Raw genomic sequence first — 16,622 nt, 5'->3', positions numbered from 1 at the left:
TGTTTTGTTAACTTGTCGATTCAAACCAAACACGAAAAGAATATTGTCCATTCGGAATTCACATGTGTACTTTAATATGTTTGCTTGAATATGTTCAGGAAAGGTCATTGTGACGCAGCGACCCTGCGAGGAGAGTACGGGTGTGTTTGTTTGTAAAACGATGTTTGTTTTTATATTTGAAAAGTATTTTTAAAAAAATTTAATAATTTTGTAATTTTTTATTTACTTCAAATTAATATTTTTTGATGTTTTAGATTATTTTGATGCGCTGATATCAAAAATAATTTTTAAAAAATAAAAATATATTATTTTAATATATTTCCAAGTAAAAAACACTTTGAGAAGCAAACATAACTTCACAACTACCAAACATTTTATTATATGTTTTTTACTGCACATAAATCTCAACCATAATTTTTACCAAACACATATCTAAATCCAACTAACCATATCTAACCATATTTTTTAAAAATTTATTTTTTTTCAAATCATAACCACAAAAACTACTTTAAAAACAAACTCAACGTAAAAAACAATCAACTTTTTTGTTTTGTTAACTATTTAAAATAAATTATTGATTCAACCCAAGAATTAATGTCATTTAAAACTCTTAATCACATAACTAATTAACTTGTGGGCTCAAACGTGTATCAGTCTTTTTTGTCCTTGTTGGATTATCTTCTTCACTCGGAGTTTTCCTAGACATCAACATCATAGGAAGAAATTTTAGTTTCTACGATGTTTCAGTCTAAATATCAGTCCTTTTTATTGCATATGTACCAAGACGAGATTACTGCTACAGCATGAAACACGTTTAAATGCCCTGGTAATGGTCACCACAGGAAGAGTTTTAAGAACACTTGTCAGCCTGGGTTCAAAAACCGACATGGAAAAGGATGTGATTTATTATTGGATGAATTGTTTTTATTAAAATAGCATTGTTTTGTCATTTTATTTTTAATTTCTTGGTGTTCATACTGTTGAATTTGGATCTGGTTAGTTTTTTTTACCAGGTCAATGTTTTTTTTTTAACTACAAACGGAACTTTAGTCAGGTTTTAAGTTGCAGATTTCTTGAATTAACCAGACTAGACCATTTTTACCACCTGTAGTTTTAAGCAAGCTATACCCAATGAATAATGGACTAGCAGCATCAAGCTCATACACACTCTCCTGGCCTTTAAAAAAAACCTAAACTAATCATTTAGATTGAGATCCAGTGGTAAGAGTTTGGGATCAAGAGATTTGCTTCCTCTGTGGTTTCAGGTTCGAGCCATGTTGTTGCTCATATGATGGCCACTGGAGGCTTACATGGTCGTTAACTTCAGGACCCGTGGGATTAGTCGAGGTACGCGCAAGTTGATCCGGATACCCACATTAAACTAAAAAAAAAAAAACCTAAGCTAGCCCGCATGCCTTTATTTTTTTAAAAGGGTGTGGACAACAAGTTGTTTGCTTGGGCAAACAAACGTCCATCACAACAAATTTTAATCATTAATTAAATTTCAACATGTTTTTATTTAAAAATTATATTTAAAAAAAAACTTAAATTATTCAATTTCCTATAACAATCACATAACACGCTTTAATCGATATAAAATCTAAATTCAAATCAAATTAAAATAAACTACTATAAAATAAAGTTTAAAAACTAAAATATAAAATTAATAAATTATAGAGACCAAAGAGTATATTTACGCATGTCATGAAGAATAAAATCCCATTGTGGATAAACAATGCAGCCCACAATTCTTCTCTTGTATGAACAAGATCCCAAATAGTAAAAGGTAATCTTTATTATCAAGTATAGTTATTATACCTTAACATATGAGAGTTTATTTTCTGCGGGTTGATTTAGTTTAACTTAAAAAAATAAAAAAAATATATTTAAGGTTTTATAATATTCCAAAAGAAAGGTTTTTGAAACAATAAATGTGAAAATAGACTATAAAAAATATAAGACATGAAGTGTTATATATTTATATCTTACATCGAAAAATTAAGAAACAATCCATGTAAATATAGGTTATAATAAAAAATATAAGACATGAAGTAAAGAGTATAGTTATCTGATATTCAAAAATTAAGAAATAATTTATATGAATGTAGTCTATAAAAAAAATATGAGACATGAAGTGTATTATAATTATTTCACTTCAAAAAGTTAAAAAATAATTTATATGAATATAGATTATAAAAAAAAACATAAGACATGAAGTATAGTATAGTTATCATATATCAAAAAGTTAAGAATCATGTGAATATAGACTAAAACAAATATAAAATTATGTATTTATAAATTAATTTTATAATTTTAGAGTTTATTAAAAATATAAAAATGTTTTTTAAAAAAATTTGGACTCACCCGTTTTATTAAAATAAATAATAAAAAAAAATCAAATTTCACTCAGATGACGCTGAATCACTCAAGTTTCAAGTTTACCCGAAAAACCTCTCGAGTTTAGCAAGGTCAATTACATTTTTAGATTCGACATGCCGGGCCAAGCTGATTTTCATAACTATGTTTATAATGTTTTTTTTAAAAAAAACTTATTTTTAATAACAAATGCGGAGAGGTTGTATTTATCAGTTGTCCCGAAATGTAGGAAAACGTTTAAAACGTTGTGACACGTCACACTTTTGCTCTCTTTATAAGCAGCACACCACTAGTTCAGGAAAATCAACACTCAGTATTCCCCAGATAATTTCTTATAGCCTTACGTACAGCAATAACATGGATAAGACTTGCAGTATCCACACAACTTTCTTGAATCGCCAATTACACGGTGGTTTATGTCCTGCCACCAAGCACATAAGCCTAATAACAACTGATAAGAGAAGAACTGGAAGTGGCCAAACAGTACTCTGTTCACTTGTTACTCCTAAAACTATGAATACGAGGACATTGATTGAAAGACAGGTTCCCCGTGAGGTGTCAATGCCAGCAAAATTTGGCATGTTTGGAGGGAATTTTGTGCCTGAGACCCTAATCACTAGTTTGAAGAAGCTGGAAGCTGAATTCATATATGCTTTACAGGATACTGAATTTCAGGTTTGCTGCCACTTTATTTTTTTTTTATTGTTATATATTTCTTTGCAATGCTAGACATGATTTTTACCAACCTCCAGTAATTTAAGGTTAGAGCTTACAACGTGGACTTGCATGAAAATGTAGGAGGAGCTTGCGACGGCCCTGAGAGACTACGTAGGAAGGGAAACACCTCTGTATTTTGCTCAAGGATTGACAAATTACTACAAGAATAAAGATGGAGAAGGGGCAGAAATTTACCTTAAGAGGGAGGATCTCAATCATTGTGGAGCACACAAGATGAACAACGCTGTTGCGCAGACGATGATTGCCAAACGCATGGGCCTGAAAAGTGTTGTGGCAGCCACTGGTGCTGGACAACATGGTGTTGCAACTGCAGCTGCATGTGCCAAGCTGTCTTTGTCTTGCACTGTCTTCATGGGCTCTGATGATATGGAAAAACAATCCTCAAACGTACTGTTAATGAAACTATTTGGTGCTCAGGTGAGATGCCCTCTAGCTTCTTTTTTCCAAAGCTTGATCTATCTAGCAAAAACTTAATGAATCGGGATTTCCTCTGTGTATTATTCTATTTGCATAGGTTAAACCTGTGGAAAGAAGTTTTAAAGAAGCAAGCTCAGAGGCAATCAGGGAATGGGCAAGTAACTTAGAGACAAGCTACTACCTGACAGGCACGGCCGTGGGGCCTCATCCATGTCCAAGCATGGTCTGTGAATTTCAGTCTGTGATTGGAAAGGAGACAAGGAGGCAAGCAATGGAGAAATGGGGTGGCAAGCCAGATGTGTTGATTGCCTGTATCGGGAGTGGGTCTAATGCAATGGGGTTGTTCCATGAATTCATAGAAGATGAAGATGTGAGGTTGATAGGAGTTGAGGCTGCAGGGTTTGGCTTGGATAGTGGGAAACATGCTGCAACTCTGAGTAAAGGAGAAGTTGGGGTCTATCATGGAGCCATGAGCTATTTGTTGGAAGATGAAGAAGGACAAATAATACGACCACACTCAATCGCTGTGGGGTGAGTCCATAGAACTGATCCTTTACCATCTATTAATAATAAATAGCTCATGGTTGTACTGTTAACAAATCCTTTCCCAGAAATTTACTGTCATCATGTTTTGCTTCTGCAGGCTGGAATATCCAGGGGTTAGTCCGCAGCTGAGCTTTCTTAAGGACACAGAACGTGCTGAGTTTTATTCTGCCACAGATAAAGAGGCTGTAGATGGTATGTCCATGAATGATAATATTAATTACAACTATATATGTGAAGCAAGTAAATTTTGCAATAATCTTGGCTCCCTGTGCAATATTGTTTGTTTGCAGCATACCTAAGGCTAAGCAGATTAGAAGGCATAATTCCATCCTTGGAGGCAGCTCATGCACTGGCATACCTCGACAAAGTTTGTCCTACTTTACCAAATGCCACCAAAGTCATAGTAAATTGTAGCGGTCGAGGAGATAAAGATGCAGGAATGGTTCTTGACCACAGACTTGAGATAAATTAAATGAGCACTCAATTTATCTTGGAATTATGAAAATAGGGAAAAGAATATAAAAAAGGTAATTTACTGTACTGGTTACTTGTAGACACGCCGGCAATTCAAGGTATAACGGGGATGCAGAGCTTTATATGGAAGCTCATCGAGCATATCCTTGATAACGAAGGATAGCCAGCTCAAATTGTTTTCTCTGAAAAATTGAATGTTACTTTGCACTCGCTGGTATCATAATGTATGGATTCATATCAAGAAACTTTTAATAGAAAGAGAGTGTATTTCGTAGATTTGAGTTTCTCTCAAGAATAGTAATATATAATATAAACTAATGGAATTTTATTTAATAAACTAAGTTTGTGATTAAATAGTAATATAATTTACTGTAACTTCTGTTTCAGTTTCCAACACAAAAAATGAAATGCATGTTGTCCTCGTTATCATCGAAATGCTATACAATGATCTCCACAATTTCTCTAACTTGAGCTTTTTCTTTGGCTCTTAATTTTTGGTATTTTCTAGGGACCTTTCAATTATTTTGTACTATGGACGATGTTGTCACATCACATGCATATTTCACCTAACAGCCAAGAAAAGCTTTTAAATGGCTTTTTTATTATTATTATTCTAGAAAACTCTACCCTTCAAAAACCATATTTTATAAATTTAAATAAACGAGTAAAATCTTGATTGTTTTAGGTTACATATTCTGACTTGAACTTGAGATTTGCATAATGCAAATCTCAAGCATTTTATCACCACACTATGTTTCTTAAGGTATTAAATGGCTCTTTCCTTCCCTCGTAAATCATAAATGCAATTATAGATACCTTTATTTTTTCTTGGATTTTGACAAGAGGCACAGTTGGCGATTGAAAAAGTCTATGGCAACAACTATCTCAATTTTATTATTTATTTTTTTTATATAAAATAAAATGAGAAGATCAATAACATATTTATTTTTATGTTTTTAAAATATTTTTAAAACAGTTTGAATTTTTTTAATTTTTTTAACTTTAAATTAATATTATTTTGATGTTTTCATATGATTTTAATGTGCTAATATCATAAATAATTTTTAAAAAATAAAAAATATATATTATTTTAATATTTTTTCAAGTAAAAAAAATTTTGAAAAACAACCATTATCATACACTTAAACACCTTTCAAGATATTGTTTTTGAGTGATTTTTATCGTTTTCGTTGAATCAACCTCATGCCATTTAGTTGTTCTGTTGATTTGTTATATTTTTTTATTTTTTATTTTTAAATATTAAATTTGAAAACATAATATGAACAACTTACTAAATTAAACCCATATGAGATTTGACAGCTATGTTTTTATATTTTTATGCAATTCCTAAATCATCATCTTGTCTTTTGAAGCCTTTTAATGCAAAATCTCAAATTTAAATGTTGTCTGGATAATGAGGTGTACTTTTATAAAGTACAGTCTTGCTGTTTATCTTTAAAAATATTTTTTAATTAAAATAATTTTTTTTTTACATCAACACATTAAAATAATCTAAAATAACTTAAAAAAATTATTTTTTTACAAAAACAATTTTCAACCGGAAAAAAAAAAACTGACATCTGTATTTGATATTTTCTTCGTTTGTATGGAGGCAAATACTTTGTGAATCGTTCAATCCATGTGATTACCTATCACCACGTATTAAAAAAGACTACATCATTATAAACACAATTTCCATGTCATTAAAATTCATCATTATAAATATGGAACGTGACTTATTGTCTGTGTTTTTTTATTACAAACATGTAATTATTAAATAAAAATCTTGTCAAATGAGAATTGTCATTGAAGTTCATAAATGATAACCATAATCTTTTCAAGTAACCATCAAGCAAATCCGCGTCTGAGCGGACGGGTAGCATTTACATTCTGCTCCAAATAAAAATGACCCTGCGGCTTCTGGACAACAAAGTTAGGGCTCATTGATAATATTACAGCAGGAAAAGGCAAAAAAAAAAAAGTTGAAAAACAGAGGGCAGAAATTATGTCACTGATGTGCTGTTGCTGCCACCAATCCATCCATTTGTGAGGAATTAGGCTTATTATGAGACGTTCAGGCCTTCTAGAGAATCAACTTAAAATGGTGACGGCTAACTGGTGCTCTGTGCAGTCCCTGCAGAAAGTCAAAACAAACTGCAAAAACAGACAACCCAGAAACTCCAGCAGTCTAACAATTACAGTGGATTATCGAGTGCCCTCGGAATAAAACTCAAACATACATTCTGTATTGCATATTTTATTCAGCCTCCATAAGCGACCAACAAAAACAACTGAAAACATTCCTTCTTTTTTGCATATAAAAAAAATGGTTTTAATATCCCTCTGAATGTTAGAAAGACAATTTTTAATCTTTTTTTCTGCATGATATAATGCATGGTACAAGCCCCACTATACATGTACATGATTTGGGCATATAGCCAAGGCATTGCACAGTCCAATGCAACTGTAAAGCAAGTAAAAGCATACCGCTAACATGATGAAACTCTAAGTTACAGGAGACTTGGACGCTTATCTATAGAAAGTTAACTCCGCATTCGTTTTCGACTACCTTCTTCAGTATTGCCCTGCAGATGATAAATCAGAAACAAATTTCTCAGGTTGTTAGAATATTAAAAGAAATCCCCAACCTGTAGGGCAAGAAAGTGAAGGATGGACTATATAGTAAACTGAACTTTCAACTTCCATATACTTCGATAATAATTTAACAGAACATGAACCATAAAGACCAAAATCTAGCGGAGAAAAAAAAACAGATATCTAGAGCTTGCCAGAGCACAGAAAAGACAAGGATATTGTCTAAACTACACACCACTCCAAAGTCACTTGTATTGCCATGATTCAATTTCGCTGCGAGCTGAAGACATAATGTTTCCAGCAAGATACACATATCTAAGTGTTGGATTTAGGTTGGCACGAGTGTGCAGCTGAATTAAGAGTTTGATGTTCCGATTACCAATTTTTATTGAATAATACATCAACATATAACAATACTTGGAAACATAAATTGATTAATTATGCTGGTTCGATGTTCCGATTACCAATTTTTATTGAATAATACAATATCATATAACAATACTGAGAAACATAAATAGATTAATTATGCTGAGTGAAAGATCAAGATAAAAGAAAACGGACATAGAAAAAGAAATGCATACCCCTTCTTCATGTCCAAAATCTTCAGAGGGAACCCCACTAGAATCGGACCTGCATTTAGCATGTACAATAGGGCCTAGCTGAGACCTATCCATGTCTGCCGTTGACCCATCAGGAGCATTCAGGTAGACAGCTCCTTTATACATCCATTCCTCAGTTTCATCACTGTAGAAATCATCAAAAGGCTCTCCACATAATGCACATGTACTCTGCTCTTCGTCAGCAGGAACAGCCATTTCATCGTCATCCTTCTTCTCCACGATGGTCTCAGTGGGTAAAAATCCAGGAACTGCATCAGTTCCCAATGCCTCTGCACCACTAAGCCACATACTTGCACTTACAAACCACTTGCGAGAAGGGTTCTGCTTACGGTTTTTGGACATCCGGTTCTTAGTAACATGCCAATCCATGTGACTACTGTGCTCTTCTTGACACTTTAATCGAAGGCCACATGTTGTGCACTGTCTTGGAAGGTCAGAATATAATGCACTTATTGCCGATTCATAGCGCAATTTGAGAAGGTCAGCATTGAACTCAAGCCCTACAGAGTCCTACGTATTGATTCAAAAGGTTAGATTCTGCCTATGATCACTTTTGTTAAAGGAAAAATAGAGATTCTATTCCAATGAGTACCTGTACAGGTGTTTGTTTTGTCATTGTGATCAAACCTTGAGCCATGAGAGAATTAATCAAACCAGAAAATGCAATGCCAGATGGTTGGGCGGGGGCACCTGAACTAGCATTCTGAGGGAAAGGCATCGTTTGAGGAGGACCTTGTGGCAAAGGTGGCCGAACCCCCACCTGTGAATGCAAGGTGTTTGGAACATTGCTGACCGCTAAAGGCAGTTGTACAGAAGGTAGCGCATTTGAGGAACCATGCCCGTGTGTGGTGTATCCATGATTCATTGGTCGTGCCAGTGGACGAGGTGGCAGTAAAGCTATCCCAGATGGATGAAAATTTTCCCGGGCTTCATGAGATGGAAGAAACTTTGGCTGAAAAGGATTAAAATGTGCCTGGTTTTGCTGATTCAAAGCAGCATGTTGATTAGGCAATGGTGTTGGCTTCATCAAAACATAATCTTTGCTCTCAAAACTATTAAATGATTGTTCAGGCATAACTGAAGCTTTTTGCAAAGCCTGATTTGTGACAGTACTGCTGGTATTTACTGGATCAAACTGACTTCTACTCTGCTTTTCTGGTGGAAAAGTAGAATGCACAGGAGGTGGGAGAGACTTGTGTACATTTACTGGAGGCCAGGCCCCTGATAATGGTAGCACAGCACTTGACCAGGTACCAGAACTATTAGAGTCAATACTAGAACCCAATCTTGATGCAATCGCAGGAGGCCTAACAAGCTTTGCATCCATATCTGGAAGTTTTTCAACAAGTGGATTGAAATTCTCACCACCCAAAGAGGATACACCACTTCCAGATAAGGGCATCTGGAAATCCCTTCCTCTTCCTTTGGCATTCAGGAGACGTGATGGCTGACGGATGTGAGGCGGCAAATTCCTAGCTTCTTGAGAATAACGAGAACCCGATATCTGATTTCTCTCAGTCAGGAGTCCAGGCATCTTGCTTGTTGATCCACGGCCAGACTGCAGGAAGTACACCAATATCTTTAGCACATAAGATCAAAATTTGAAGTTGATTTTCTCTCTCAAAATACACAAACATAACTTTAAGACATAAAGAAAAGATGTAGAGCTTGGTTCCTAGTATATGAACAACAAACCCAACTGTTTCCTGAAACCAATAATAAGGGGACAATAAAACAGGTGAATATAATTTGAAAGGATATCTTTTTGACACAACTGACTATACAGAAAATAATTGAAATGCAAATTATCATCCAATGATAGTGTCGAATGCAGCAGAAAAGCTCTAAAAATGTGCCAAATTGCAGAGGAGGCCTTGATGGGGATAAAGAGGAGAAATTGGGGGGGGGGGGGGGGGGGGGGGGAGCAACTCATTATCAAATAAAAGCTTGTCAAGTTCCATTAAAAAAAAAATCACCACCTTATTATAGAAAGAAATAAAAATAATTTAGAATCAACCAATTTCACGCACAGCTATAACTTTTAGACACAAGTACAAGAAGTACATAAACAAGTTGAGAAAGCATACACCAAGAATCGAGACTGCATCTCCACCCATATTAGAGGAGTCATCCACCAAAGCCATTGGAGTCAGACTAGACCCATTGCTCCTAATATCAGAGTCTGCACGGATAGCATTTAGCCTTCCAAAGCCAGGCCTTGGAACAACACTTCCAAAAGGTGGAACAGATGGTGGCAAGAAATCATTGCTCCTACCACGATCTAACAAAGTAGGGCTCATATCTTCCCAATCAAATTCCTCCTCTTCAGTATTCTGCCATGATCTTGGAGCCACCTTATTATGCATGCCAATTACAGCCAACTGTTCAATGTGCAATGGTTTACTATTTGGAATTCTCTTCCCCCTATCATCCCCATATGCATCTATTAAAGCTCTGGGTCCTTGTTGCTCATGTCCATTGCTGAGAGATCTGGCAGAAGCTTCAAATCGGTAATGGTTATCATCAGAATAGTGTTTTCTTCTCAATTCATTTGTCTCATCATCTCTGACAACAACTCTGCCATGTCCATAATCAAATGGAGGATGAGATGGGGACAACCCCTCCACGAACCTTCGGGGAGAATTTCCAGCTGCAAAGTCATCGATTTCTGAAGACGAAGGCCTCTCAGCTCCGGTTGTTGAAGGCGACAAGCGTCTTGCAAGCCTGGAAGTTGATGATGGCTGCAGCTTATTAGATCCAAGAGTGAGAGATGCACGGTCGACTCCAACCTGTGAAGATATGACCTCTGCTTGATCAGTTTCATATTCATCATATCCAACAGCAGGTTTGTGACCATACATTTTTAGATTTGAAGTTCCCTTTGTGTGCTGAACATTCTGTGAGGGGTTAAATTACAGTTTTAGCAATTTCTATGTTTGTATTGACCATCCTGTCTGCGTGCACACAGATGCACATTGCATTACATAGTGTCAATAGCTGATGATAACACAATTACCAAACAGCAACAATCAATAACAAAATACAAAATAATCCCAAAATGTAGCTTGTGAGCACATAAATTCAACTTAGAACCAAATGTTTTATTTCATACCAAGTAAACAATAAGAAACAAACACAGTAGATTAAAAATAATATAGCCCAGAGGAAAGTCCCTGTATCAAAAACAGATAGAACAAAATCGATCTAGATTCTACATGCAACTTTAATATTGACCAAACAAACAGAAAAGGTGGCCTTGCTTTTGTGGGATCATTAGAGATGGAATTTCTTAGACCTTTCAACCAAAAGGATCACAAATCAGTTTCCCTTCTAAAATTCTGACACAATATTCAGTTAAGTAATAAAGGAAGAAATCGATACATGAAGCAACCAAAGAGTCGCACAATAGAAGGCCACTATATCAAGTATCTTAGACATAACCAACAAGTCAAAACACATGTATTTCAAGAAAAATGGAAGTCTCCATATCTTGAATAGCCATAGTAATGCCAAATGCTGGAGCATGGCACTTAATCAGTAGACATTTGACACAAATCCCTGAAATGGTATATTGAACAGTAACAATCAACAAAGTTGCAAAGCAACTAGTAACTAAACAGCTTTCTATTTAAACAGTATATAAGTTGAGAACCATAAGATATGTAAGGTTACAGGGCCATGCATTATATAAACATGCTCCAAAGTGCAATTATCACAACTTTTCTTAAGACTCATCTTGATATCCAAAATATACAACTGAAATGATTAGCATCATGAGACCGTCTTTAGCCATTAATATTTCAGTCTTGAAAACACTGAAATGATGAACATTTGACTTGGCATATACTCCACTATGAACTTTTTATATTTAAAAAAAAAATCTAAAATTTAAAGGCCCAGGTGAAGGTTCCAAAACACAAAGCATATGGTTTCAGAGCAGGACTATAAATCAGAGAGAGAGGGAGAGTTCAATGAGAACTTTACATTATCTCTACTTGAATCCATCTGACGTAAGTATTTTGGGTTCACATGTATGCCATGACTTGGTCTGGGTGATTCAGAAGCCTTCAAGGAAGTCAAACTTGATGACTGATTATTAATTTGTGAAGACAACTGCAGTTGAGTCTCAATCTTCCGAAGTACAGAAGATGGAAACACAGATGACCAAGTGCCAAAAAGGTGGCGCATTGAAGGATATAATCTAGGGTCAACTTGTCCGTATGCCTCACAGAAAACCTGATAAAGTGAAAAGACCAAAAAAGTCAGAACCATGTAGTATAAGAAATATCAATCATGAAAAATGAAAGAGAAAAAAGCACACTATTTTGTGACTAACTCACCTCAGGCAAACGGGAAGAAAAATACCCAATGTATTCACGGCCGATGTTCTTGACAATGCTATCTAAAAGATATAACGAAGGTAGCTTTAGATCTACTGGGACCTGCCAAAGATGAAAAGTAAACACCAACAACCACCCCTCCTCAGAGAAAAAGGCATAGATATAGAAACTCAACTTTCTTATAGATAAGAAAAAAGGACAAAGCTGGGGGAGAAAAGTTCAAACTTTTAAATTAAAAGGAACACAATGAAATTGAATATAATGATCCAAAATTCTTCTAACTTCAAGAAATTCATATGTCAATCCATCTTCACTTTTCAGAGTTAACTTGAGTAATATTTCTTCCCCTACTTGAAAACTCAAAATATCTTTCCAATATCCAGTATCCACATTTATCCAAGGAAATAGCCAGGAAATGAAGAAAAGTGAAAACAAATTCACGTAAGTGAGAAATCTAAAGGCCCAAAAAACTAACAGATAGAACCAAAATCAATGGAAAAGGAGTTTAGAAAAGGGAGATTTCCCAAAAACTACAAACACAAAAATTTCAAGCATTCAAAGCAGCAATCCAACCAAGCAGCTGGCATTTAAACGTCACAAGTTTTTTCTTCTCTTTCTAATGATTCTACTTAAATAAACAGACAATGAAACCAATAATATGCAGGGAAATAAAGTAAAATTTCCAATTTGTCAACCCAACAAAGCTGAAAATGTTTCAACTACATTAACTCTAGATTCTAAATCTCTCACATTTTCCCAGCATCCGATACAACCATTCAAAAACTCCCACCACAGCAGGGAAAAAAAGGCTCAAAGTTCTACAGCCACACAACACATCTCCCAAACCTTCAAACAAAACCTAAAATCCATCAACTCTCCCACATTTCACTGACGCCAAGACTTCTAAATTCATCAATACCAGCATCATTCATCTCAATAACTAAACCCCGAAATCCAAAATTAATACAAACACACACAAAAATTAATCAATAGCACCTCCCCGATTAAGAGACTAAAAAATCCTCTAAAGTTTCACTATCTCTAGCACTACTCCATCAAAATAACTAAACCCTAAAAAATCCCACACGTTAAAAAAAACTACAGACCTCGACAATGCGGCCACAAAGAGCATCAGCAATACCCTCACCGTGCTCCCTCAGTTCTCCGGCAATAATAGTCAAATCAGTGATAATAGGTTTTGAATTAAACGTTAATTCATTCAAAACCGTCTCATAAATCTCCACCATATCCTCCGTACTCAAGCCGCCACCTTCCTCCACCGCCGATTGTTGTCGCTGCTTCAATAAATACCTGAACTTGTCCATTATTGAAGATGCTGGGGATTTCTGCGGCAGCAGCTCATTTGGCATGGTGTTGGTAACGGCTTCCGCTGCCTTGGTGGCGGTTTTAGGGTTTAGGAGTTTTGTGGATTGCATTTGTGTCCCATTAAGAGAGAGAATTGAGAATTGAATGTGGAGAATTAGGGTTTATGAATTGGGATTTTGATGGATTAGTGGCATCGATTTTTTATTTTCTAGAGAGAGAGAGAGTGATAAAGAGGGAACTTACTTCGCCTTTTTCTTTTATTTTTTAATCATAACTCCATCCTTACATTTTATTACATTTGATGAATTGGTCCTTATAGGATTTAAAATAATAAATTTTAATCCTCAGTTTCGACAATTATTTTTTTATCCTAAGTTAAATAAATTAGAAAGAAAAATGGAATTGATAAAGGGACAAAGTCATAAACAAATTGATAAATATAAGGATGAAACATAACTTTCTAAGATTATAAGGACTGATTAATTTTTTAAAAATCAATAGACAGATCGTTCGGCCTTCTATTTTTTTTTAAAAAAAAAAGAACAATTATTGTCAGTCAAAGCATTTGATTTTTGCATTTTAGCATAATATTAACAAAAGGCTAAAGCCGGTGATATTACTGTGCCTCGTGATACAGTTTACTATTTATTTTAGTACTATAATTACTGTCTTGTCTCTTGATTATTATTATTTTTTATATTTATTTACGATAGTATGATATGACATAAATGTTTTTTTAAAATTGAGTAGGATTATTTTGATAATTGTGTTTATAAATATATGGTAAAATAATAAATTTAATTATGAAATAAAATAATTTCATGTTTTATGCATAAGGATGATTTTGTATTTTCATGTTTGACCGAATAGTAGAATTACAACATTACCCATGCCATTTTATTTTTTTAGCCTTGTATTCAAGGGTTTTGTGGTAATTTCTCCATGGTATGTTTGTGATTGTTGACTGGTCTTGGGGGTATTTTTAGTTTTATTCAATTAAAAAAAATCAAAAAAGTTGTTGATGCATGTAAAGCACCCGCCAGTGCATCAGTCGCTTCGTTGACTTCGAGCGACACATACAGCTGACTTTGGTGTTTGTACTGGCGCTTTCGCCGCGTCATTGGATTCGTCTCGACATCCTCTTTCTCTTTGTATGGCGCGTGTATAGTGGTTCGACGCGGTTTGGCCGAAAATGGCTTTTTTATTTATTTTCATTCTCTTTCTTCTTGGATTTGTGTGCAGGCCATGCAGAAAATCAAAATGGGCCTTCAATTGTTTTTTTTTTTTATTCAGTCCCTCTTCTCTTATTTACAATTTTTTTTACATTGGTTGTTTCTAATTGGATTTTATTTTTTATTTCATCCCTGGTCATTTGATTTTTTAATTTTATTTTCAAATTTGGTTCTAATTCTTTGAATTGCTATTTATTTTATTTTGAACTGTTTTCTTAATTTATTTGTTTTTTTACAATTTCACCCTAGATATTTTTTTCATTTAATTTTTGCGTCAAATTTGGTCATGTTTCTTTTAGTTGCTATTTTTATATCATTCTTGATGGATTGGTTTTTTACAATTTCATCCCTATATATTTAATTTAATTTGGTTTATATATTAGATTTAGTCCTAATTTGTTTAATTGCTTTTTTTTTTGTTTTGCATGATTTTTTTATTTTTTTATTTTTCAATTTCATCCCTCGATGTCAAATTTAGTGCTAATTATTTTTTCAATTTTCTTGGGATAATTTTGATTTTTTTTCAAATTTTATCTTTGTTTGGTTTTTTTTTCCTGTAAGATTTTAAGCCCATTTTTTTTGCTGCTCCTTTTTTTTTTGCAAGTTTTTTTATTAGTAGTTTTCTCAACAATTATATTATTTAAAAGTAAATTGGATGACATTTAAACTTTTTAATTAAACTCGGGTTCAAGATTTGACAAGTTGAAGGTTTTTTTAGATTAGATGAGGTTTAAGAGGTTCGTTTGGGATTGCTTTATTTTTTCGATTTTTTTTAAAGCTGAAGGTTTTTTTTTTTAATTTGACTCTTTTTGTTCTAGTTTTTCTTCAGTTGGGTTAGCATCAAGTTGTTTGATAATCCAAATAAGCTCGGGAGTGGTTCTTTCTATCTTTTCTCATTGTTTTTTTTTTGTCAATTTATTTATTGTCGTTGTGTTTTGTTTTTTTTTTTCATATTATTTAAATTACTACTTTAACCAATAATTTTGAACTTGAATTTTTTTTATGCCTGATATTTGTTTTACATAAAAAAATTATTTTTCCACCCGCGGAGAAGAGCGGACAACATGTCTAATTCTTTATTGAAACTTATTTAGTAAGAGATTTATAATTAATAAATAAATATTTTAGAGATATATCAATAATATCTATAAATGAAGTCCTTGATACATGTAAAAAACTAAACTCGACAGATTTTTAGATAATATATTATTTGAGCCATGTCATTACTAATATTAAATAGAAAAAATCAAAATTATTTTAAAATTTACACCAAGATATATCAAGAATATGTCATCTATATCTTTCTAAAAAAACAACAATAACTATAACTATAACTATATATATATTCTTTTAAAATAACATTTTTTAAGGCAGTCTAGCTGTAATAACTTAAAGATTTAAAATTTAAGAATAATAAAATTTTAAAATATTTAATGGAGAAAAAATAATATATCTTGAGGTCTAAGGATGCAACAGCAATACACAAAGGAGCTACATTTAGCTAACGTTGTGCAATTGGCTTTCTTTTCTCTATTTATTTATTTTTATGTAAAACCCCATGAATTTTTACACTTAGTATGGTGGTCAAAAACATTTAATTAGACTTCCACTTTTTTATTAAAGAAAATAAAATCATGTTTCATAAAAATAAAATTTTTTTTTTACCATTTGTTTTACAAAAATAAAAAGCTCTATTTCTTTTTCAGTATATTATCGGTGATTTTTTTTCAAAGTAATTCAATTAACAAGTCAAAAATAACAAATACTATTTTAAAATCTATATTAACTATCCTATCTTGTTTGGTCATACAAGCTATTTAACTCGCGTTTTTTTGCATGTCACATAAAAAAAAAAATTTAATACGACAAAGGTTTCTACATGTTTTTTAACATAAAAAAAATCTCAATCACAAATCAAAAAGTTCATGGAAGCATTTAGTTAAATAAACTAAGAACTA

At 33.4% G+C, this 16,622-nt stretch overlaps 2 protein-coding genes across 4 annotated transcripts; one reads left to right on the top strand and one right to left on the bottom strand.

Annotated features, from left to right (window-relative positions):
• The first annotated feature begins 2,682 nt into the window (after window positions 1-2,682).
• Window positions 2,683-4,825, top strand: LOC7485533 (tryptophan synthase beta chain 1). Of its 2 annotated transcripts, XM_052445553.1 has the most exons (6): window positions 2,683-3,051; window positions 3,175-3,531; window positions 3,629-3,903; window positions 3,982-4,062; window positions 4,175-4,269; window positions 4,368-4,825. In XM_052445553.1, exons 1-6 carry the CDS (start codon window positions 2,734-2,736, stop codon window positions 4,547-4,549), a joined length of 1,308 nt encoding a protein of 435 aa, XP_052301513.1. In that variant the 5' UTR covers window positions 2,683-2,733; the 3' UTR covers window positions 4,550-4,825. The 2 variants fall into 2 exon arrangements, with proteins under 2 accessions (XP_052301513.1, XP_002317204.2); XM_002317168.4 differs by having other exon boundaries at window positions 3,629-4,062.
• Window positions 4,826-6,840: 2,015 nt separating this feature from the next.
• LOC7485427 (polyadenylation and cleavage factor homolog 4) lies at window positions 6,841-13,667 on the bottom strand. Of its 2 annotated transcripts, none has more exons than XM_024581195.2 (7): window positions 13,213-13,667; window positions 12,107-12,208; window positions 11,751-12,002; window positions 9,854-10,663; window positions 8,359-9,324; window positions 7,728-8,276; window positions 6,841-7,136 (listed from the first exon to the last, which is right to left on the bottom strand). In XM_024581195.2, exons 1-7 carry the CDS (start codon window positions 13,540-13,542, stop codon window positions 7,095-7,097), a joined length of 3,051 nt encoding a protein of 1,016 aa, XP_024436963.1. In that variant the 5' UTR covers window positions 13,543-13,667; the 3' UTR covers window positions 6,841-7,094. The 2 variants fall into 2 exon arrangements, with proteins under 2 accessions (XP_024436963.1, XP_024436964.1); XM_024581196.2 differs by having other exon boundaries at window positions 9,854-10,555.
• Between the last annotated feature and the right edge of the window lie 2,955 nt (window positions 13,668-16,622).

The sequence above is a fragment of the Populus trichocarpa genome, chromosome 11, assembly GCF_000002775.5.
Source record: "Populus trichocarpa isolate Nisqually-1 chromosome 11, P.trichocarpa_v4.1, whole genome shotgun sequence".
NCBI lineage: Eukaryota > Viridiplantae > Streptophyta > Magnoliopsida > Malpighiales > Salicaceae > Populus > Populus trichocarpa.
Note: the sequence above shows the minus strand (reverse complement) of the source record. Positions and strands in the feature narration are given on the sequence as shown.

Bases quoted from the DNA above. Each gene is read 5' to 3' on its own strand.
- LOC7485533 (XM_002317168.4), top strand. From the start codon at position 2,734: ATGGATAAGACTTGCAGTATCCACACAACTTTCTTGAATCGCCAATTA. The intron at 3,532-3,628 runs GTGAGATGCCCT...CTATTTGCATAG, and splicing joins TGAAACTATTTGGTGCTCAG to GTTAAACCTGTGGAAAGAAG. The intron at 4,063-4,174 runs GTGAGTCCATAG...TTGCTTCTGCAG, and splicing joins CCACACTCAATCGCTGTGGG to GCTGGAATATCCAGGGGTTA.
- LOC7485427 (XM_024581195.2), bottom strand. From the start codon at position 13,542: ATGCAATCCACAAAACTCCTAAACCCTAAAACCGCCACCAAGGCAGCG. The intron at 12,209-13,212 runs GTCTGTAGTTTT...CATCTTTGGCAG, and splicing joins TTTGTGGCCGCATTGTCGAG to GTCCCAGTAGATCTAAAGCT. The intron at 12,003-12,106 runs GTGAGTTAGTCA...TCACTTTATCAG, and splicing joins TTTCTTCCCGTTTGCCTGAG to GTTTTCTGTGAGGCATACGG.